The sequence below is a fragment of the Solanum tuberosum genome, unplaced genomic scaffold, assembly GCF_000226075.1.
Source record: "Solanum tuberosum cultivar DM 1-3 516 R44 unplaced genomic scaffold, SolTub_3.0 scf00296, whole genome shotgun sequence".
NCBI classification, from domain to species: Eukaryota; Viridiplantae; Streptophyta; class Magnoliopsida; order Solanales; family Solanaceae; genus Solanum; species Solanum tuberosum.
The window spans coordinates 733147-754501 of NW_006239217.1; the positions used below are offsets into that span (position 1 = coordinate 733147).

The 21355-nt window shown below is 36.5% G+C and overlaps 3 protein-coding genes and 1 non-coding gene across 5 annotated transcripts; 2 read left to right on the forward strand and 2 right to left on the reverse strand.

Moving 5' to 3' along the window:
* Window positions 1-30: 30 nt before the first annotated feature.
* On the reverse strand, window positions 31-10950 carry LOC102578585 (rab GTPase-activating protein 1-like). The gene is made up of 18 exons (XM_006359280.2): window positions 10579-10950; window positions 9667-9736; window positions 8747-9376; window positions 8458-8646; window positions 8205-8318; window positions 5944-6002; window positions 5642-5708; window positions 5490-5541; window positions 5291-5383; window positions 5027-5110; window positions 4486-4892; window positions 3459-3520; window positions 2581-2650; window positions 1905-1985; window positions 1711-1812; window positions 1379-1503; window positions 1054-1174; window positions 31-411 (listed from the first exon to the last, which is right to left on the reverse strand). Exons 1-18 carry the CDS (start codon window positions 10644-10646, stop codon window positions 313-315), a joined length of 2493 nt encoding a protein of 830 aa, XP_006359342.1. The 5' UTR covers window positions 10647-10950; the 3' UTR covers window positions 31-312.
* A 1397-nt stretch (window positions 10951-12347) lies between these two features.
* Window positions 12348-12395, forward strand: MIR8032C (microRNA MIR8032c). The gene has a single exon (NR_130391.1). It is a non-coding gene; the product is annotated as a microRNA MIR8032c (primary transcript).
* A 1691-nt stretch (window positions 12396-14086) lies between these two features.
* On the reverse strand, window positions 14087-15860 carry LOC102578926 (uncharacterized). 2 transcript variants are annotated; one of them, XM_006359282.2, is made up of 3 exons: window positions 15729-15860; window positions 15417-15611; window positions 14087-14470 (listed from the first exon to the last, which is right to left on the reverse strand). In XM_006359282.2, the coding sequence occupies exons 2-3, from the start codon at window positions 15566-15568 to the stop codon at window positions 14404-14406; spliced, it is 219 nt and encodes a 72-aa protein (XP_006359344.1). In that variant the 5' UTR covers window positions 15569-15611; window positions 15729-15860; the 3' UTR covers window positions 14087-14403. The 2 variants fall into 2 exon arrangements, with proteins under 2 accessions (XP_006359344.1, XP_006359343.1); XM_006359281.2 differs by having other exon boundaries at window positions 15417-15860.
* A 427-nt stretch (window positions 15861-16287) lies between these two features.
* LOC102579477 (CDP-diacylglycerol--glycerol-3-phosphate 3-phosphatidyltransferase 2-like) lies at window positions 16288-20699 on the forward strand. Its single transcript, XM_006359283.2, has 7 exons — window positions 16288-16810; window positions 17673-17770; window positions 17862-17912; window positions 18075-18188; window positions 19750-19806; window positions 19894-19979; window positions 20096-20699. The coding sequence occupies exons 1-7, from the start codon at window positions 16408-16410 to the stop codon at window positions 20214-20216; spliced, it is 930 nt and encodes a 309-aa protein (XP_006359345.1). The 5' UTR covers window positions 16288-16407; the 3' UTR covers window positions 20217-20699.
* Window positions 20700-21355: the final 656 nt, after the last annotated feature.

A 21355-nucleotide genomic window follows, 5' to 3' on the forward strand; every position in this document is an offset into this window, starting at 1 on the left:
GCATTAACGGGGTGGGGGTGGGGATGGGGGTGAGGGGACTAGTAATTTCTTCCATACTTTGTCATCAAGTGATTGGACAACTTGGGCACCCAGCAAGATATACAATTCAAGGGAGAAATACATAAGATTGAGAATGATTTTACAAATACAGTAACCCAAATGCCCTTTTTTTTCTTTACACCATTTTACTGATTATTGTCTTACTTTAATGAATAAGCAACTGAATACAAAAATTATCACCTCTATTATAAAAATATAGTGACCAATATTGAGGGCATTCGACATTTGGCGTCATTATATGAATCTGCATCTTTAGGCCTCTTGTGTTTTCTTCTCAAACTGATGGTCATTTATTTCCTTCTGCTCCTCATTCACAGTTTTGGTGTCATTAACCTCCTCTGCCTGCTTCCCCTGTTTCACTCAATTATTTTTATACCGGATATTAGAACCAGCCCGTTAGTTTGGCTGTTAAGGAACAAAGAAACGAGAAGACTTATATATTTTTCAGTGTATATTACTACCTGTTGTCTCATTTGCTTTGTATCTTGTTATTTATTGTCATATTATTATTGCAATTATGATTTGTTGAAAGTTTTCTTTTGAGTTGATGGTCTATCGGAAACAACCTATCTACCTCACTAAGGTAGGGGTAAGGTCTATGTACATCCCACTTGTGGGATTACACTGGGTATATTGTTGTTTTATGAAAGCCATACTACTACAACTTCAACCACCTATGAGAAGTCTGGGGTTATGTGACTTTTATGTAAGATAATCTGCGGTTATACTATCAAATGCTAATTCTTTAAAAGGGATAATTGCATCCCAACTTCTTTTGCACTTTGGAATTACGTATGTGTTACATGGATATATTACACAAGAAAGTATGAAAATATATGGCGATTTCATTAGTATTTAGGTATATATCTATCAAAAATCGTGAAGGCTGGAGGAGTCTGGCAGTCTTACAAGTGCACATGTGATGTCTAATAGAAAGGGGATGACCCAATCAACTAGATTTCATCCCTAAATTGGAGAAACTTTAGGACATACCTTGTTGCTGTCACGCCAGCCAAGTCCAAACGGTCTTGAGAGCAAACTGATCTTTCTAGCAGGTATCTCTAGTGATGATTCTTGGTTGCCCCCTACAGGAGATGAAACTTGCTGCGTAGATCTATAAAAGAACATATTCTTCCATGTTACACAAAATACAAGTTATGCATTAATGAAGGTAGTATGCTTTTCTTATTACTACATACATAGGCATGTATTGTCCTTTGGCAACCAATGAAGCAGTTGCAGAAAATAACACCACAATCACCAGGGCATAGTGTTTAACAACGCGACAAAATTAGAACATGTAAGTATGTGTATATACCTTGGAGAAGGTAGTACTTTATCTTGTCCAGATTGGTACTGCAAGGTAGCCTCCAACATCGATTCTGCCATAACCACCCTCTTTTCCGTCTCAGCAAGGGAAGCGATGGCTTCTTCATACTTTTCCTGCAGGTTGTTGCAAAGACACGCAGGATGTTCAATATATCAGCCAACAAATGTCATATTTCCAATTTAAATTCCGCCATCATGCATGAAATTGTGAACTAGACAGGTTTGAGAAGAAAATCACAAAGAATCCGGCTGAGTAAGAATTCCCAGATTAAGAACTAGAAATCAAAATGTTTCACCACGAAATTCGATCAAAGAAGAAACCTGTAGCAATTGAGAGGCATGTCTTTGAGCTGCTGCCTCTTGTTCAGCAAATATACGAGCATCTTCTGTTACTCTCTGTTCTTGCTCCACCCTCATCAAAACCTACAATAAATAGATAAACCCAAAATTTAAAGAAATAGAGGTTAGGAGATAATGTTACAATGCATCATCAAACAAGTGACAAAAATTGTCACCTGAAGCATGGCATTCTCTTGCTCTTGCTTAGCAACAAGGACCTCTCGAAGCTCAGCAACCTGTCTTTCTAATTGCTCAACCTGAGTCCAACAGAAAATGTCAATGTTCAGATGTAATTGTGATAAATTCAATTTTTTCAAGGAAAAGGAAGACGATATATGCCAAAAAGCAATCAACATATTATGAAGCAGAATATGAGGAAAAAAAGACTAAAGCAAATAAATATAAAAGCTCTAAATCCAAATGCACAGCAGGTAATGGTGATGCAGTCTATTGTGCTAACCATCTAGAAATTCCTCAAGTCTTCTATCCATACCGAAAAGATGTATGCAAGCACATAGTCACACTCACAGTAAGCCAAAAGGATTCATGGCACATTGTGTTATTTATCGATGAATGTGGTTCAGGTGTATATTCAGGATGAAAGTTGTATTTACTGTCAGGAATGAAGTTCAATCTGGGATTTCAATGTAAGCAGGAGGAAATTATAAATGTTAGACCAGCTCTATAAACAGGAAAGGCGCATAATGCAAGCTTGAAGGAATGGACTGGAATCTGGGTTATTATTTTTCCTTTGTTTTGGGGGGTTGGTACTTGATAGGAGATGAGCTGGGGATATGATTTCCTGCTCTGAAGAAAGCACATAATTGATTTATAAAGCAGCTTCTTAAGTACCTGTGCGCTCAACTGCCGCCTGTTATCCTGCTTGACCATCTCCATCAATGCTGTTTCCAACTCCTCAGCTCTGTGGACATGGGAAAAATTGAGGAAAAGGATCAGTCCCCAATCAATATGAGATCTAGTTCCCTTAGCTTCCTATACACACAAAAAGGTAAAAGATTTCATCATTCTGAAAGCTCTCAAATTAGATTTGCAGCAGAAGTTGAGAAATATTCAACTTCAATGAAACCTTCTACAGTTTAACAGGTTCCCTAAATGGACAATTGAACTGCAACTCAGCAAACATCATGATTTTCCATTTCTTGGATAAGAGTTTTTGCGACTTTTTCAGTGAGCTTGAGGCTGGCAGGGATGAGATACCCCTCGCCCTTGAGACAATTGTAGCTGAACCTAATTACCTTTTGAATAGTTAAATTTGCACCACCTTCCCATGTTATAATCTGGTCTCACTGCCCCAAACCTGAATATTGACAGCGCTACGGGAAGGACAAGAATAAGGAGAAAAGGTGGTAGAAAATCACAAGAGGCAGGATTTTGATGAGCAGAAAGGGCAGAGACATGGCCTCAGTTCTTTTTTCACTTCTACCTTTTACTTAAACTATGAAAAAGAGGTCATTGTTGATGCAGTCGAAGTACAACATTTGGCTTCAGATATAGGTTACAGCTTGATTGTAGCATAGATCATAAATTTTTGAAAATTTACCCAAAAGTATATTACTTAGCTGTTTCAAAATCAGCACATTCCTAAGGAACACAAAGGAAAGCTAAGCTAACACTGGAACTCCAACTCTCCCAGGACTAGTTTTGAGAAAAGTCAACCTGCACAATATTGCCTCACTAGATAAAGTAGCATGAACACACGAAATATGCACCTGAGTTCAGCAGATTTTTTCTCCTCCAGCAACTTGGACAACTCAACCTTCAGCCAGACCACCTGATTAAGGTCATGTAGCAATGTATGCAAAATAGATGGAAATCAGAATTGTGGATGACCAACTCAAACAATAGGTTATGATATTCAGATATTGGGAATATAACTTTGAGGATTTCCAGAACAACTGATCACTTACTCGCACACACTTGTATAAACTCAGAATGAAATAAAACAGAAAAGGATAATACCGAAAAAATAAGTTGGAAGTAGGAATATAGAAAGGGAGTGGAGGGAAATGAAAACAATTTAAAGAAAGTAGAAGGAGAAAACTTGTGCATGTTTTACCATTAGAAATTCAATCGACGTTCATTATCTTGGTGCAGCAAGCTACTTACACATTAGCAAGCTAGATCACTTTTAAGTAAAAAGGTCGCATATATCCCCATCACTAAAACTCTAATAGTTATGAACTCCAATTAATCCGCTCTCTTTTTCAATTTGTTCGTACATCCCGACCTTAGGTACATATTGATTTGTAAACTAAGCTTAAATCGATTTGGTGTAAAGAAAAATTAAAGGTCCTGCTTCAAGGACAGTCCTTAGTCCTTCTAATAAAAATTCCTAACCAGGAGAAGTTCCCTTCAAAATGAGGTATCCAGCTCACTGCCCAGTCAAGTTCTGCTTTATCAGGCGATTCATTCATAGTTTCCCATTTAAAGCAGTATTTACTTAAAGGGAGTAGTATCTTGCTCCAAAATCCTTACTTTGTTAGTGACCATCCAAATTTCACCTATGAGCACATATTCTATATGAATAATTCTATACTGCTGGAAAGAAGAATTAATTTCAGTACATTCTGCCATTCCAGATAATTGTATGAAACAAATTCTGAAGTCCCCATTTAAGCAAAAAGAAGATAAAGCAGGTGAACCAGGAATTATAAAAGACGATCAGGAAAAGAGGTGCAAAAAGTTGAAAAGACAGGCTTCAATGGAATATGTATGGGAAAATAGGATGAAAGTTACCTGTTCTTGGAGATCTGGAGCAGAATCTGTTTCCACATTACCATTAAGGTTCATGTGAAGTTCATCCACATAACTAGATGCATCACTATTCATCACTTCATCAGTTTTTTTATCTGTTCCAGTGGTTCCAACAATTACAGATCCAGGATCATGCTCAAAACTGGAGAGTTTAGAAGCTAACCCCTGACAGTCCCTCCAAACTCTAAGTCCTTTGAACCTCTCTTCAACAGCAGCCTTCACAGCTGGTCGATGCTTATTTCTTAGTTCTTCTAATCGAGCTTCATTAACATTTTGATAGCCCATGCAGGCTGTCAGCACCAGTTGACTGCTATCGAATGTGGAGCCAGCAAGTGACTGCAACAGGGTAACTGCATCCCCTGCATCTTTTGTGGTAACTAATGCAGGTCCTGAATAACGAATGAGTACATCACTTTTGAGCTCCACAAACAAGTGAATTGAACAGCAATGGCAAAGAAGAAAAGAAGCTTGCATTAACACAATGTTTAGAAACTTTCCAACTATCATGAATTAAAAAAATTACCATAAAGCTCCATCAAAGCAAGTGCAGTATGGAATAACATCACTCGGTTTCCTTCAAACAGAAGTACATCCCAGACTCTGAGGACTAAAACCAAAAAAGAAACATAAGAAAGGGGGTAAATAACCAGTAAGACAATTCGAGAGCCAAGAAGAAGGTTCAGGCAAATGACCTCAAACTGAATATCTCATCAACTTAAAACCTATAAATATGTAATACCAGCCATACTATAGATCAGAATTTTCAAGGCAAGATAAACCAACTGACCACTTTCCCATGGAAGCATGTTCATAAATATGGAGAGGAACCATGGTCCAGCAACCCATGCTACCTGAACTCCCAGGTAATCAAGATGATTAACTGCACAGTTGCATCAATTGGGAAGTCAAAACATATGGCAAGCAATATAATCAACAGAAATTTGGAAAATGAGCTTGAATTAAGAAAGTGAGAACAAGAGACATACCCAATTTTGGAAATTTCTCCCGCACCAACACCTCAAGAACAAGTTGGTCAACCTGATGAGAGAGAGTGTAGCAAATTAAATTGTGATCTTTATATTTCTCACAATGCAATTTATGTGAACTGCAGCAAGTAGAAGCAAAACTTGATTGTCACCTGACACTCTATCATCTCTTCTGAGTAATAGCCATCAAAATAATCATCTAGAATCCCCACTAGAGTCCTGCAAGTTTATCAACATTTTAATTCCACAGGAGTGAAACGCATTTTGCACGTCAGACCAAATAAAACTCTTAAAGTACAAGGTATTAAAGAACACAAAAGTTGTTCCAACTCTGAATTGCAATTATAACCTCTTCCTTTTGGAAGCGGAAAACTACTGAGAAGCACCTTTGTAGAACATAATTGAAGACACATCCATCTAGGAGAACAAGATGTAGATGAAGTTCAAAACATACCAAAATGCATTTTCTTCGGGCATTAGAAGCAATAGCAGACCAGCAAAAAAATTCATGGCCTGCATTATCAAACGAGCAAAACTGAGAAATACCGAAGGGTAAATGATACGATCCTGAGAAAATCTAGTCCACTTAGAAAAAGACAGCTTGTGTATTGCCCAGACAGGTGAACCACAAGTTGAAAGAATAAGACCTTCTTATGGAACTGGAAATGTATCATCATGTTTACGATCATGATATAAAGTTTCCCCCTTTATATCTTTCTGTTCTATCTTACTTGTAAGAAAATTTTCAAAAAAAGGTTCTCCCACGGATTTTCTTTTACGATCTTTTGGTTCCCTGATAGGTAATAGTGATAGGCATTCAAAAGAATGTGCAAAGCATTTCATTCAGGCTACAATTATTACTAACTCTCAGAAGCTCCAATGCGGGGTAGCTATCATTTGAAATTTTATCCGGTAACACTATTAAAAAAAAACATCGGAAAAGGGTCAAAATTGCCCCAGAACATTTCCTGGACATCCAGCTCTAGATGAGGATGGAAGAAATGCTTTAAGGCGTTTACTTACTGCCTATGCTCGGCATAATCCCTGTGTAGGCTACTGTCAGGTAATTCTATTGCTAGTGGTCTCTTACTCTTTTTTGTGGGTGGTAGTGCGGGACTAATTGTGTTTGCTTTGATGTTTGACATTTGGATGGACCATGTGGCATAAGACTTGGCAAATCAAAAATCACAAACTGGCTATCGATTGAGTTTTGGTATTAATTTATCGCCTTATTGGAGAGCTAGAAATATCTAGTGCCACATTTTTCTTTCTTGATTGATAACTGGTGCGAGGTTTTTTTCAGATATCTTTAGAGAAGATATAATGATAGTTGCTGAATTTTGTAATACTGCCCAAAGCATTCTTTGTCTTCAGTTGCTACATCACCAGTTTCTGATTGAATTTTATATTTTACGGTGTCGTTTAGATTCTTCTTTGAAATCTTTTCGCAATCACATAACAAAAGTTGAGATGTGTTTTGGGAAGCACCACATAAATGTTTTTTCGGAAAAGGGTCAAAATTGCCCCTGAACTATGTGAAATAGACCACTTATACCCTCCGTTGCATTTTGAGCTCAAAAATACCCTTACTCTTATCTCTAGAGACCACAAATACCCCTCAAAAGTTAATAACCCAAATTGTTAATGACATGGCAAGCCATGTGGGACTGATCTCTCCACCTAAGCTGCCAACTAGGATTTCCAACAATTAGAAATCCTTCTAAAATTAGAAATAAATCTTTTATTTTTAATTACATAAAAAATATTTATAATTTTAATTAAAAACCTTTTATTTTTAATTACGTAAATATTTACCACTCTTTATTAATATTTATATTTATTGCCGTTAAAAGTATCTTTTCATCGTAGTTTAACTATTAACCAAGTATATTTCCACTTGATAAATAACTAATATATAATACATCTAACTTGATAGGATGATTTTTTGTATAACATACCTGTATCTTCTGTATGTATGACGGAAAATTTACGGCTCGATAATATTAACTTTGTTCTTGTTTTTTTTGTTGGATTAATACAATTTTAGGAGATTTAAATTTTTAAAAAAAGTTAGTGGTAATCCTAGTTGGCAGCTTAGGTGGAAGGATCAGTCACACATGGCTTGCCATGTCATTAAAAACTTGGGTTGTTAACTTTTGAGGGGTATTTGTGGTCTCTAGAGATAAGAGTAAGGGTATTTTTGAGCTCAAAATGCAACGGAGGGTATAAGTGGTCTATTTCACATAGTTCAGGGGCAATTTTGACCCTTTTCCGAAAAAACATTTATGTGGTGCTTCCCAAAACACATCTCAACTTTTGTTATGTGATTGCGAAAAGATTTCAAAGAAGAATCTAAACGACACCGTAAAATATAAAATTCAATCAGAAACTGGTGATGTAGCAACTGAAGACAAAGAATGCTTTGGGCAGTATTACAAAATTCAGCAACTATCATTATATCTTCTCTAAAGATATCTGAAAAAAACCTCGCACCAGTTATCAATCAAGAAAGAAAAATGTGGCACTAGATATTTCTAGCTCTCCAATAAGGCGATAAATTAATACCAAAACTCAATCGATAGCCAGTTTGTGATTTTTGATTTGCCAAGTCTTATGCCACATGGTCCATCCAAATGTCAAACATCAAAGCAAACACAATTAGTCCCGCACTACCACCCACAAAAAAGAGTAAGAGACCACTAGCAATAGAATTACCTGACAGTAGCCTACACAGGGATTATGCCGAGCATAGGCAGTAAGTAAACGCCTTAAAGCATTTCTTCCATCCTCATCTAGAGCTGGATGTCCAGGAAATGTTCTGGGTAGATCCTGCGTCAAAAGAGCAAGGCAAGATTGAAGCCAAAATGGATACTAACCCAACAGCTACATAAAGTGTTGTGGTTACTGAAAAAAAAGGTCGATAAGTAGCATGTTGGAAAGAGAAAAAAAAAGTAGCATGTTCAATGACCTTCTCAATTTGCCCTCTCCAATTTTCAGGAAGAAATGCAGTATCTATGCTTGGTTCCACATAACTTCCATCCTTTGATACAGTGCTTATATCCTCTGCATTATTACCAGGTTTAGTGCCTAAAGCAAGCAAATCCTGGTAATAGGTCTCCACCCTACGTGCCTTTACACCCACAAAGGCTTGCCAAAGCTGTGATGCAAGTGTCAAAAATATACAAATAAAGCTGATGCATGAACTCAGATAACTCAAGGAGAAACACCATAAGAAGATTTTGAGCATTTTATCTAACCTCTCCCCTGAGAGCCATGGGTACTCCACCTTGAACAAGACACTCCAGTTCTTCTTTCCAAGATGGTAAAGACTCTTGACATTTAGTAGCCAAATGACTAATATTTTCATTTAGAGAAATATCTTGCATGGAACCCACGTCTAATTTGTCCATAGATTCTGATCTTTCTAAATCATAAAATTCGTCTTCTGAGTCCTCTTCAGATTCTCCTTTTGTGGCACCAGACTCTTCAACTGCAAGAGGATGTTCCTGCAGACCACGGTCTTGCTCATTTTTGGCCAAATTTACCTTTTTTTTTACACGAATGCTCATCATATCCTCAATGGCATGTAGAGTTGGTCTGATCTCCGACCATATTTGGGCCTGATGAGTTTTTCTCACAACTGAGGTTGTTGTATCATCCTTCTCTATTGCACCTTCAAGATGACCCTCAGAACCACGCTTTTCTACGGTTTGATTATTGTCTTCATCTCCATTCTGTGAAAAGGAGCTTGCCTTCTGCAACAATGATCCAGTATCAGGTCTGCTGGAGTTGCCGTCTACAGACACCCCACTTATGATCAATTGGGCAGACTCTGCCTGACGTTCCAAAAAGTCATTCCACCTATCTGACCTCTCTTCCTCTTCTTCCTAAAAACAACACAAACAGATTATAACAATCAGAAAAAGATTTTTTTCTATAAATCAAAGAAAAGTTTTGCATGGTTGCTGAGAACTGTGGTAGAAGTACAATGGACGGAAGCTTCTCAACATCGTTCAGCTGGGTTTTTTTATGCTTCTTGTGTGGCTAATTAGTTGGATGAAAATTCGTTTAGTTGAATGCTCTTCTTTCTTCTATCCCTTCTCTCTACTTTACACAAACTTCTCACCAATAAATAGGACATTAATTACTAAAACCTGTAATCATGACAAGATAGTACCTTGTAGATATTAGCATATTCACGATATCTTTGTACATGCTGAGGCCGTACAGAGAATCCATAAGCATCCCTGTTCATATTGATAGTCATTGGTCAAAAACTTTTGTAGAAGAAAGCTTGATTGAAACAAAAATCTTGATGAGAAGAATTTCCCAAAAAAATACATTAAATTAGATATTTCTTCATAATTGAGCATTATTTTTCAAAATGAATTTATTTTTTCAAAAGTTTCATGACAGCATTATAAAAATCAAAATAAGACAATGCAAGCTAATTGAACACAACAACCGACTGTTTGCCACTTCACTTGTTTAATTGTTTACCAGCCAGCAGCTTCTGCAATAGCTGATAAAATTAGTAAACACAAATTATCGAGAAAACACTCAGTTAGTATCCACTGCTTCACCAAACACTCAAAATTGCTATTCAACACTTCAAATCTCGGTCATACTAATCAATACTCACTTTAAACTCATTTATCAAAACAGAATTACAATAATCTAAAGACATAATACATAAACAAGTACTCAAACTTCGCCTCATCTAGCAATTAAGCACTTCAACTTTGATTGCACACATCTAGACACCTCAACTACAACTAAACACTCCAACTTGTGCTCACTGTGTCTCATGGACACAATACACATAAATTTTAGAGGTTTCCAGATGATCATTTCATAAGTTGTAGTGTTAACTTGTCAGCTCAGGGCAAATTTGAGTATCTGTTTATATATTATGCCTAATCTAAATAAAGTTCATTTTCAGCACTACATATCATCATTTTTTTCCATTTTTTTTTTGGTCCGGTGAAGTGTAATCCAGAATCCAGCAGCTTCAGACAATGGATCAAAACGATTTACAAACAGATATACAATGTGAAAAGGTAGAAAAACGAACTGACTGTACGTATACCTCTTATGATCGAAAGAAATGATGCAAGGATTCAACACAGTTGTTTCAGCATTCGTCTTCGTCATCATACAAATAACAATTCTCCAAAATCCTCACCGTCAACACTGATTCAAACCTCTTTCCCCCTTAAAATTCTCCGTAAAATCCGAAAAATAACTCTATTTCAACTGAATTTTCAACTTTTTTTTGCTAGCATTCTACTCAAATGCTCCATGCTCACATGGAAGAGAGCGAGTTTAGCGTCACGTTATTCTGACGGTATGTGCTGTGTGATTCCTTAACACGGAGTTCAGAGTGTGAGTGAAAAAAAAAGGGGAGAGATTTTCTGAGAAAAAAAGAGAGATCTCAGGGATGGTGGATCAGGTTAAAATGAACTAGGCCCCATTGATTGGCCACTTGGCCCCTGACTTTTGTCCAAACTCCAAAAAAAAAAACTCTTTACTTTTTTTTGCTCCGTTTCAAAATAAATGGTGTTTTCACTAATTTATTTTTAGTCAAATAAAAGTTATTTCTTCATTTATTTTTATTTGTCATTTCAATACAGGAAGAAAAGACAACTGTATTTTTTTTGTTTTACTTTCATTATTAATTATTTATTTTCAAAATTATTTTTCAAGACTTAAGACTATACTAATCAAATTAATATAGATATTATGATAAAATACGAGTGTTAATCAATGTTTCATTTTTTTTTTAAATAGCAACTTTTCCTTTTTCTCCATTTTTTTTATTTAACTCTCTTTATTTTATGAAGAATATTTGTGTTGATTTTACTAGATAGTCAATTTTGGCTAGATTTTTACAATTTTAGTTTATATATTTCTTTTAAGAAAAAAAAAATCTACACTTAAAAAATCTAAAAATTAAGACAAAATGAGTGATTGATTTGTGACTAATTAGGACAAAAGGAGTAATTGATTAGTGATTGCATGCCAAAGAAACAAAAAAGTAAGTTTTTGACAAATCTAATACTGGTGGTTACAATAATCAACATGCTCATGCCTCCACCTTTTTGGTCGTTTGATAACTCGAACGCACAATCTTGTTATTTGAGCAACTTCCTTTTTGTCACGATCCGATTTCTCGAGTCATGATGACACCTACTATACCCTACCAGTAAGTAAGTCAACCCGTAACCCAGAACATCAAGCAATGAGCATAAAGGCAGAAACTAGCGAAAACAATAATCTAAACAACGACAACAAGGTGGAAGCAAACCAAAAAAATATATATACAGAAATCCCTCCCAGAACTTGGAAGTCACTAGTACAGAGCTATCTAATAAAGAGTACAAGTCCCAAAAGTGGACCACACAGAGCGTGTCTCAAAAGTAACAAGACTAGCTAAAACAAAATAAAGAGACAGAACAAACCCAAAACGCCAAGTGCTCACCCTCGTCTCTGAGTCACAGCTGCAAAAGAAGGCTGGAACTAATTACAACTGGTAACTGGTACTGGGACCTACATCACGAAGTAGATGCAGAGTGTTGCATGAGTACCAATATTGTAACGACCCTCCTAGTCATTTCTGTGTTTTGCCTTTTGTGTGTCGTTTAGAGCATTCATGTAGCGACCCTAAGTCATTTATGACTTGCTGGGAGTGAGAGTTCAGTCACCTGGTCGTTCATTTGGTTATTGTGCGAGTTTTAGTGTTTTTGGAGCTTATGAACCTTGAATGATCATTTTTGATCAAAAGTTCAAGAAGATGACATCATAATCCAATTCTGACGATTTCATCAGCTCCGGAAGGGTCATTTTAGGCTTGTAACATGGTCGGCATGACTCCCGAGGTTTTCAATGTGAGTCTGTGCGATTAGGCGTTCTAACTTTAAGTTTAAGCCTAAGTTTGACTTTAGTCAACATTTTGAGTAAACGCGTTCGGATGAGAATTCCGTCAGCGCGGTTAGCTCCGGAATGTCGGAGTTTGGTCTAGATTGACCCTTCTTTTGTGTCCCAAGGTTTCCGATATTTTTCCGAGCCCTTTTGTGGTTTTTGACTTAAAATGACGGTTGGGTATGGGACCCACTTTTTGTCAAGATGACCTCGTATGGAAATTTCGATTGTGCCATTGAGTCCGGAATATTGAATTTGGTATGGTTGCTTATCTCATTTGCATGCACGGAGTTCCGAACGAGATTGGAGCACCCGTCGGAGTTTTAAGTTTTTGGAAAGTTAATGCAGAAAAATCTGCTATAAAATGCAGAAATATCAGCAATCATTTTCCAAACTTAAAATCCTCATATCTCTCTCATCTCTCAATCGAATTAGGCGATTCGAAGTACGGGAGCTTCGTATTTTCGATGGCTTCGCTGTAGAGTGTTCGGAAGTTGTCAGATGCACGTCGTTCGAGGTAAATTTGATTATAAACCTGACTGTTATGCCATTTTTCGACCTTTTGTTTTTGGCATCCTTGTTTTGGTCATATCTCACTCATTTTGGCTCGGTTTTGGGTGATTCGAAGTCCCACATGTTGGGAATTGTCGTGGCTACGTCGTGGAGTGTTCAAGGAGTGCTGGGCACCTTTCGGTTCTCGTAAATTTTGAGTTTAGACTGTTGCATGTTTTCTTTTAAGTTGATTAAAATGTGATTTTTCCTTGCATGTTTGTTTTGCTGCGTTTTGAGCCCCGAATTGTGTTCCATTTTGGAACACAAGTTTGGGGTACTTGACGGAGTCAAATCCGAACAGTTTGGTGCGGGTCCCACGATTTCCGTTTTGACTCCAAAATTGACCCGTCTCCGTTTGTTGTGATTTTGGTGTCTAAACGACCGTACTAACGTTGTGATCCTATATTTGATAGAGTGACAGCGTTCAAGGGTCGTTCGGGAAGGAAAAGCTCCGACAAAGTGATTTGGAGCGCGCGCGGTTGGCCTTAAGGTAGGCTACGACTTCCTTTCTATTAGATTGAACTTAATTGTATAAAAGCATATCGATTGGAGTGAATTAAGGGTGGGTACCAGTTTCCTACTTTTACTTTGATTAGATACCTTATGTTAGGATCGAATGGCCATATTCGGGTCGTAACACTTTTATCTGTACATGCTAGCTAGTTTCTTCAATAGTAAATATTCCATAACTCAAAACAATACTGTCTTTACTTTTACTTGTTTAATATTTCAAAAATAGTCTCTTTTTTATTTTTAGCTATCACTTTTAACACGTTAAAAAAATTGTTTTACTTCCAATATTAATTATTTATTCTCTAAATCATTTCTATAACTTAAAACTATACATCAATTGATATGGATATTATAATAAAATACTTATAATCATTATCAAGTAAAAGTGAACAAAAAGAGAGCTTCCAATGTTTCATTAACAAACAATATAATTGCCGGTAGAAGATAGGTTACAAGTTAAAGGACCTGTAACCATTTTTTCATCATCAAAAAGGAAAAAAATTGTTGAACTCTAAGTTTGGTAGGGAGCGCTTCTCCCCGAATGGACCCACACATCGCTAATCCGAAATAGTCAGGCTCCAATGCGAGTACCAAATACTGGGTGGGAAACAAAATAAAAAACAACTGATGTCTCAAATGTTATTTGACCTAGTAGCTTCAAAGATACAAGAGAATCTGAGAGATCATGATTATTACATCTTACAAGAGAGTTCAGTTCATGTCAATTAGTATTTTGAAAGCTCTATGGTGACACAGTATGTGAAAATAACTCATTTTGCCAATACCAAAAATGGCAAAAGTATATTTAACAGGATACATACACTAATGGGGAGTCTAAATTAGTCATATGTTATGGAACAAAATTTGAAATGGTAGTTGAGAAATCGCAAGGCATCTGATAAGCATGTATTTCGACAGAGGAATCAATCTAGTGTTTGTCGTCTTTGGGGATGTCCTTCTGAGGTATCTCCTTCGGCTTTGCCTTCTCCATCCCCCTACAAGAATATCAATGGAATGTCACGTCTATCTCATTCACACAAACAGAATGATGACTGCAACTAATAACCAAACAAGCAAAAGTGAAGGATTCAATATAAAGAGAAACAAATATGAAAAAATGAGATGATCAAAGATTAAGATACAAGGGAAGACGAGAAATGATGAATGAAAAAAAAGAAGCGCAAGGAGAAAGAGTTTTTGAATAAAATTCATAAAACAGTTCTATGGGACTTAGGCTTCTAACTATAGAAGAATAAAACATATTGTTTCATGTTATTATGCATTGAATTTTGCTATCATATTCCAAAACTATTTTTGGATATCATATACAAGCTTCATGGTATACCAGAAGACATCATCAGTGATAGAGCTCCAATGTTTACAAGCAAAATGTGGCAACAACTTTTCTCTATGCTTGGACACTAATTGGCCAGTTGTCGAGCTGTACTACCAATAGCAAAGGGGGCTGAACACTAAATGTGCGAGTGGAATGACCAACTGAACCGAACCGTTTTAAGACCTTTTGACCGGCCTAATGTTGAAGAAGAATATAAACCATTATGTAACTTCCATTCTTCTCTTCAACAGGGTACTTTCTTTCTACCCAAAGGTATAATAGCAGATATGGCACATTTTGAGTTATGGAGGAAATTAGCAGGAAGAAAAGAACCAAGAACATTCTAACTAGAACTGATTAGTGTTAAGCTAGTCAGTTACTTCTCACACTGCTACCCTTGTACAATAACACGACTAGTTCTACGAAAATGGCCACTTCTTTTGCTGATCACTTACCATTCATCACTGGATAACTTTTTCAATCCAAACAGAGATGACTAAATGCAAACTATAAGCACAAGACGACTAACTTCAACCAGATAACAAAATGAACAGAGCAAATACTTGATTAGAAACAGGAAAGAGAAATACGAGTAGACGACATACTTAGCGGCGGAAGCAGACTCTTCCTCAAGCCAGTGGCGAATTTGACGAACGTTGCGCTTGAAGATGGAGGCAGACTGTTTAACGTCGCTCCTCATCAGTAAAACCACAGCGCTCACCCCCGCAACTGTCAGTATAAAGTTCGTTAACGCCATTCCGGAGATCAATTCGTTTCTTTGATTGTGAAATTGCTTGAACCTTGCGATTAATCAAGTGGAGATGAATATATGATCAGGACGGTGATCTAATTTGAATGTAAATTTAACAGTTTGCTTCAAAAATGAAACAAAACGTAATCCTAAATGAAGAAATTACAGTGATTTAATCGGCAGCGGTAGAGGTGAACTTCAGGAGAACGCCGTGAGTAACAGAGAGGGGCTGCAGTGAGTACCGAACTAGATCTCAGAGCAAGAGTGTTCATTAGGGTTTGAGTTGATTTTAGTTAAATTGAAAAACAAAATTAATTTTAGTTAAATTTTGAAATTTTCAGAAATTTTACATTTTTACCTTTTTCAGTCACAAAAAATCAAAAGTTACTTCAATTTATATTCATGACCAAATACAATCTAATTTTCAATTACTATCATTTTTTCATTTGAAAACAAAAAATACTTTTTTCAAATTTTCATATGAAATATCCAAACATTCACCTATAAGTAGAAAAAACAAATTTCTTATAAAAAAAACAACATAAATTTTATTTTTTAGAAAATTATAAATGACCTACTCTATAAAATCGTAACTTTATAAGATAAAAAAAAATATAAAATATAAATATATCATTTAATTTGAGATTTTTGTATCTTAGATCCTGATCTTTCTAGTGATATATGAGAAAAGCACGTACTGACGTACAAAATTGAAAAACCAAAATATGATTGAGATCGATTGCGCAAGTTAAAAGACATTATTAGCAAAATAAGCCTCTTCACCAACCAGCTCGACTAACCTAAGCCTTTGTGCGTATTATTACCAAAAAAAATAAAAATTGACGATGCTCGTGGGGCTCAAACTCAAAGCTGCGGTCTCTATTTATGGCCACATGCCCTACAATTTCTACCGCACCTTTTCCTCCACCGCCGCGCCAACAACAAATTTTCCGGTGGTGCCGACACACATTTACCGTTGCCGGAGGATCTCAACTCCGGTGCCGGCATTCTTGAAGGTCTCAGTTTTTTCCTGTCAGAAGGAGAAGGAGGAGTATGCCCCTTTTTCAGTGAGGAATATTTCTACCACTGGCATGGGCTATACACCTGGTAACAAGAAGGATCACCACCGGGAGAAGACATTGAGGTCGTCATCGTCGTCATCAGCTCCATCAAAGTCTGCTAAACTGCTCACACTGCCTACAATTTTGACAATCGGACGTGTAGCCGCTATTCCGGTTCTCGTTACCAGTAAGTTTTTGGGGGATACAATTAGTTTTGTTTAACCCTAGCTAATTGAGAGGGTGCAGTGTTGTAAATTTAGTTGTGATATCTGAAATTGGAGTGTAATTGGAGCTGATTTTCTCCTTTTTGTGAGTTTCAATGTCTTAAGTTGATTAGTAGAATTGATTGATGCATTTAGATTGAAGAAGGAAGTATGTATTCGTTTTGCATTAAAGTTACTCAATTTGACTTATCCAGAAAAAAAAGGAAGTTGTTCAATTTGGTGTGAAATGATTGGTGTAATGAGTGGGAGAGGAGAAAGCCACTGATTTTCTGCCGAAATTCCGTGTACTAAGAAAAACTAGTTGTATCTTTTTGCAATGGAACAATGGTTTGGGAGCTGGAATAACTAAAAAGAGATTTGTTTTTAAAAAAAAAATCCCTTTTGCTTGTTGAATTGCTAACTTGAGGAGCATGGTGCATACTGATTAGAGACAAGAAACAGATGATACATATGAGGAAACTGTCCTGAATTCTGATCTAAAGGCTGTATAGAACTTCTTAATATTTGAATAAAGAGAGTAGGCGTTTCAGATATCTGACGATTTAACGTAGTTGTCTTGTTATTAGTCTATTGTAAGCTTTTTATGTAAGCTTTTCTAATGAGTGGCATACGGGTTTGCTGATCTCTTTTATTACTTAATCTCAGAAATTCTTGGATTGTAAGTTTCACTTGTTACCCTTTACACAGTCATTAGGACAAATCAGGATGAGAGGATAAGTTTCTTAGAATTTCATAACTTTTTCTATTTTCTTGGTTGGACAGCATAATTTGTTTTCAGATGATACACTGTAAAAGAAAACTGATTTTGTAGCCTTTTTAATATAGCATTCTATGTTGATAGCTGGTGGGGACCAACTGCTACAACAGGTATATTTATTGCTGCAGCAATAACTGATTGGCTTGATGGATATCTTGCTCGCAAGGTACATGCTTCTGCTGTTCAATAGAATCATTTCTTCTTGAATTATAATTTCTTATCTCAACTTTCAAAATTGGCTGGTTTGACACGTCCAGATGAACTTAGGAACTGCCTTTGGTGCATTTTTAGATCCAGTGGCTGATAAGGTATTTTCTCTTTATTCTTTAACTCACATGGTATTACCTGGAAGTTTGGCCAGTTTGCTAGCCAAGTTGCTTCCATTATCCATAATGTTTGAGACTCTTCAGCATAATTGCTTGTAATAAAAGAGCAGACATTTTTTATACAACTCTTCTCGACTTCAACAGCTAATGGTCGCTGCCACCTTGATCTTGTTGTGCACCAAACCTTTGGAGGCTAGTTTGTTTGGACAATTGCCATGGCTACTAACTGTACCTTCAATTGCTATAATTGGCAGGGAGGTGAGTGGATTAATGTACTTCTGTTCATAATTGCATTTCCTTTCACATTGGCAGTGTTCCAAAGTGCCATAACGACGTGCTTTAGAGCATTATGGTTTCCAATCAAGATATCGTAAAACTTCCTTTGGATGACAGTCTGACAAGTGAGGGAGGATTTAGTGAAGGAATAATGCCGCTTTATACTAATATAGATTGCATTTCCTTTCACATGGTATTTTTTTCAGAAATAGAACTTAAGTTTGTGATATTAATAGTCATGAGATCAGGAACTATGTTGTCATAGTTCTTTTCTCTTGTAGGTGTGTAAACACCATAACGGACTTGCACTTTTCATTTTCGACATGGTTATTTTTGTTGCAGTATACCAGAGGAACATTTGGGATAATGAGTTTCTGAAAGAGTTTTTAAATTTGCAGAAGGTTTCACTAAGATTATATTTCTGTTAAATTCTATTGTACACTGGCCTTAGGGAAATAGAAGATGTTAGATGGACCATGAAAACTGTTAGCATTGATGTGAAAAGTTTTGATTCTTTTAGCATTCTATTCACTCTATCAGTATACAATTATATGGCATGGGAGCATGTCTCTCGGTGGTCACTGGATCATTGCCCGCTGCACATTTCAGTTTTTATTTTACTTGTTTTTTCTGGTGATGGGGGGAGGTTGGGGTGGAGTTGCAAGGGCCTGGAAGAATAAGAAGAACTTGACTGAAAAATTCAAACCATATAGTAATTGGATCCATCATACACGTTAAATTTGATTAGAAATTTGAGCTTCTAGTATATTAGTAAGAAACTACAGATCTGTGTTATAAGGGAAATGAAAATGACATTTATCATGAGGTAAATTGTGTTGAGCAGTTAATAGTACTTTTGGTGTTGAACTGAATTATTATCTTAATTCTAGGTGCGTGAAAGCTGGCCCCGATACCACGGTCATCAAAAAAATTATCTTAATTCTAACGCATAGATTTTCCACGTATAAGTTTAGTTGTTCAAAAGATAATATCTTTGCTATCGTTTCCCACAGTGTGGGATTACAATCACAATATTTTTTCTAGAGTTCCCTGAAGCTATTATTCATATCCTTCTTGCTGAAATGTATTTAGTTAGAACTGTTCCTCTTCATTTGTGTCAAGTAAACTATCGAGTATGAATATTTCAAGTAATGCCGCGAGGATAAACTTCTCTGAAACATGCAAGCACTGATCGTCTTAGATTGAAAAGAAAGAGGCATTTGAGAGCTCTTGAGAACATGGATTGGAACTGTGCATATTCTTGATAAACCTTATTGTATTTTTAGATTATTAAGTTTTGCATAGTATGTGATCTTTCTGGTCTTTGAGATATCTTAGTCCATATTTAGCCTGGTAGTCGCTTTTGCTCAAGGTGCAATATCTGTTTTTCCATGATGCTCTTTTATTACCTTTTCTCAAATATACATCATACAATGCTTTTCCATGTTCCTCGAAAATCTTTTCACTGCATCTTTAGTTATTTTTCATTGTGGATGAATGATAAACACTGTTTTTTTTATTCATTTTGCAAATCTTTTTGTAGATAACTATGTCTGCAGTTAGAGAATGGGCAGCTTCTCAGGGTGGTAAACTTTCAGAGGTTCACAATCAACCTATTATTATTTACTCTTAAGAGTAATCCACTTCGTGATTTAGTTATCCCAGTATTAAATAATGAATTTTCCAGGCTGTTGCTGTGAATAACTTGGGGAAGTGGAAAACAGCCACTCAGATGACTGCATTGACCATCCTTCTCCTTACCAGAGATAGCAGGTAACTTTTCTGTTCTATACTCACGCTAATATTTGAAGGAAAAGGGATGTTGATTGTTGATTGAAGATTCATGTGAATGTTTGTTTCTTTGACCTCTGTAACTATCCTCTCTGCAGTTTATCAGGGGCAGGAACTTTTGTAGCTTCTGGTGTGATCTTGCTCTATGTTTCAGCATGGTTAGCTTTATGGTCTCTGGTCGTGTATATGAGAAAGATATCGAAAGTACTGTTGATGTAGAAATCATGGCCAATGATCACATTTTGGCTCATGCTACTAGCTGTGGAGAAGCAGGTTGTACACAAGCTGATCCATGATTCTGCAAAAGGGAACTGCACTTTGCAGTTGCATCTCGACTACGAGTGAAGTTGCTAACTTAATTCTGACATACCTCGCCCCATATTTATCCGGTGCACTTTGGTTGTGACAGTGAGAAATGAAAATGTTGGCTGTGTTCAACGTTTGCTATTCCATTTCATTCTTTAACCATTTTCTTTAGCGAAATTGTAGGCTCAATAGGAATTATATCATCAAATACATGGAATTTGCTATATCTATTGTAATCGATTCTGACAGGAAGAATTTATACTCGAATATTGTTCCGGTTGAACCAGACGTATTTATGTCTACTTCGGATCAATATTGCTGATGTCGTAAAGCATCTTACACATTGCAGTAACAGTTTATCATGCAATAAATTATGGACGAGGTGTTTGTTAAGAACAATAAGGTGTACAGAGTTGTTTTGAATTTTGATAAATTTCTCTGTTTAAGGTCATTCATTATCTGTCTTATCAGAGATGAAACATACGTGTGAAGAATTACCCGTCTGAGTTGGGCAGCTGTTGCAGTCGATGTTGATTGGACTCTTCAAAATTGTTGTGTTGTCGTACTCGTATCAGATCCTCTATGATGATTCTCAATTCCTTTTTTTGAAACTTCAGTAGGCTCCCCCTTCTTTGGCGATAAGGCTCATAAGTAGATTGACTACGAGGCCGAAGAGTCTTACTACAGGGGTTACCACTCCTGCAAGACTGCTTTGGGTTCCAGAGTTGTTATAAGGCGGGACGGCGAGAGGAGGAAGCTACTACTACCGGGCGAGATGTTAGTGGAAAAGAATAGAATGCAGGTTCTTTCACACATCAATTGAAGAGTTCGAACACAACATACTTGCAGTTTGAATGTAAACGCAAAGAAATCCTTTTTAAAAGGAGGTAAATGATTTGAAATTTTGAATGTCAAGTGAAATCGGCAATGGAAATGAAATGAATTGAATTGATAAAAAAGCAACAACATCAACAACATATAAGTGTAATTTCACGAGTAAAATATCGAGAAGATGGAGTGTATGCCAATTTTATCTTCACCTCTACCTTCAA

Excerpts from the sequence above, each read along its gene's own strand:
- LOC102579477 (XM_006359283.2), top strand. The coding sequence starts at position 16,408 with ATGCTCGTGGGGCTCAAACTCAAAGCTGCGGTCTCTATTTATGGCCAC. Across the intron at positions 17,913-18,074 it reads TAGATCCAGTGGCTGATAAG|CTAATGGTCGCTGCCACCTT; the intron begins GTATTTTCTCTT and ends CGACTTCAACAG. Across the intron at positions 19,980-20,095 it reads CTCCTTACCAGAGATAGCAG|TTTATCAGGGGCAGGAACTT; the intron begins GTAACTTTTCTG and ends TCCTCTCTGCAG.
- LOC102578926 (XM_006359282.2), bottom strand. The coding sequence starts at position 15,568 with ATGGCGTTAACGAACTTTATACTGACAGTTGCGGGGGTGAGCGCTGTG. Across the intron at positions 14,471-15,416 it reads GAGTCTGCTTCCGCCGCTAA|GGGGATGGAGAAGGCAAAGC; the intron begins GTATGTCGTCTA and ends ATATTCTTGTAG.
- LOC102578585 (XM_006359280.2), bottom strand. The coding sequence starts at position 10,646 with ATGATGACGAAGACGAATGCTGAAACAACTGTGTTGAATCCTTGCATC. Across the intron at positions 8,319-8,457 it reads GGAGAGGGCAAATTGAGAAG|GATCTACCCAGAACATTTCC; the intron begins GTCATTGAACAT and ends CTTTTGACGCAG. Across the intron at positions 5,542-5,641 it reads AAGAGATGATAGAGTGTCAG|GTTGACCAACTTGTTCTTGA; the intron begins GTGACAATCAAG and ends CTCTCTCATCAG.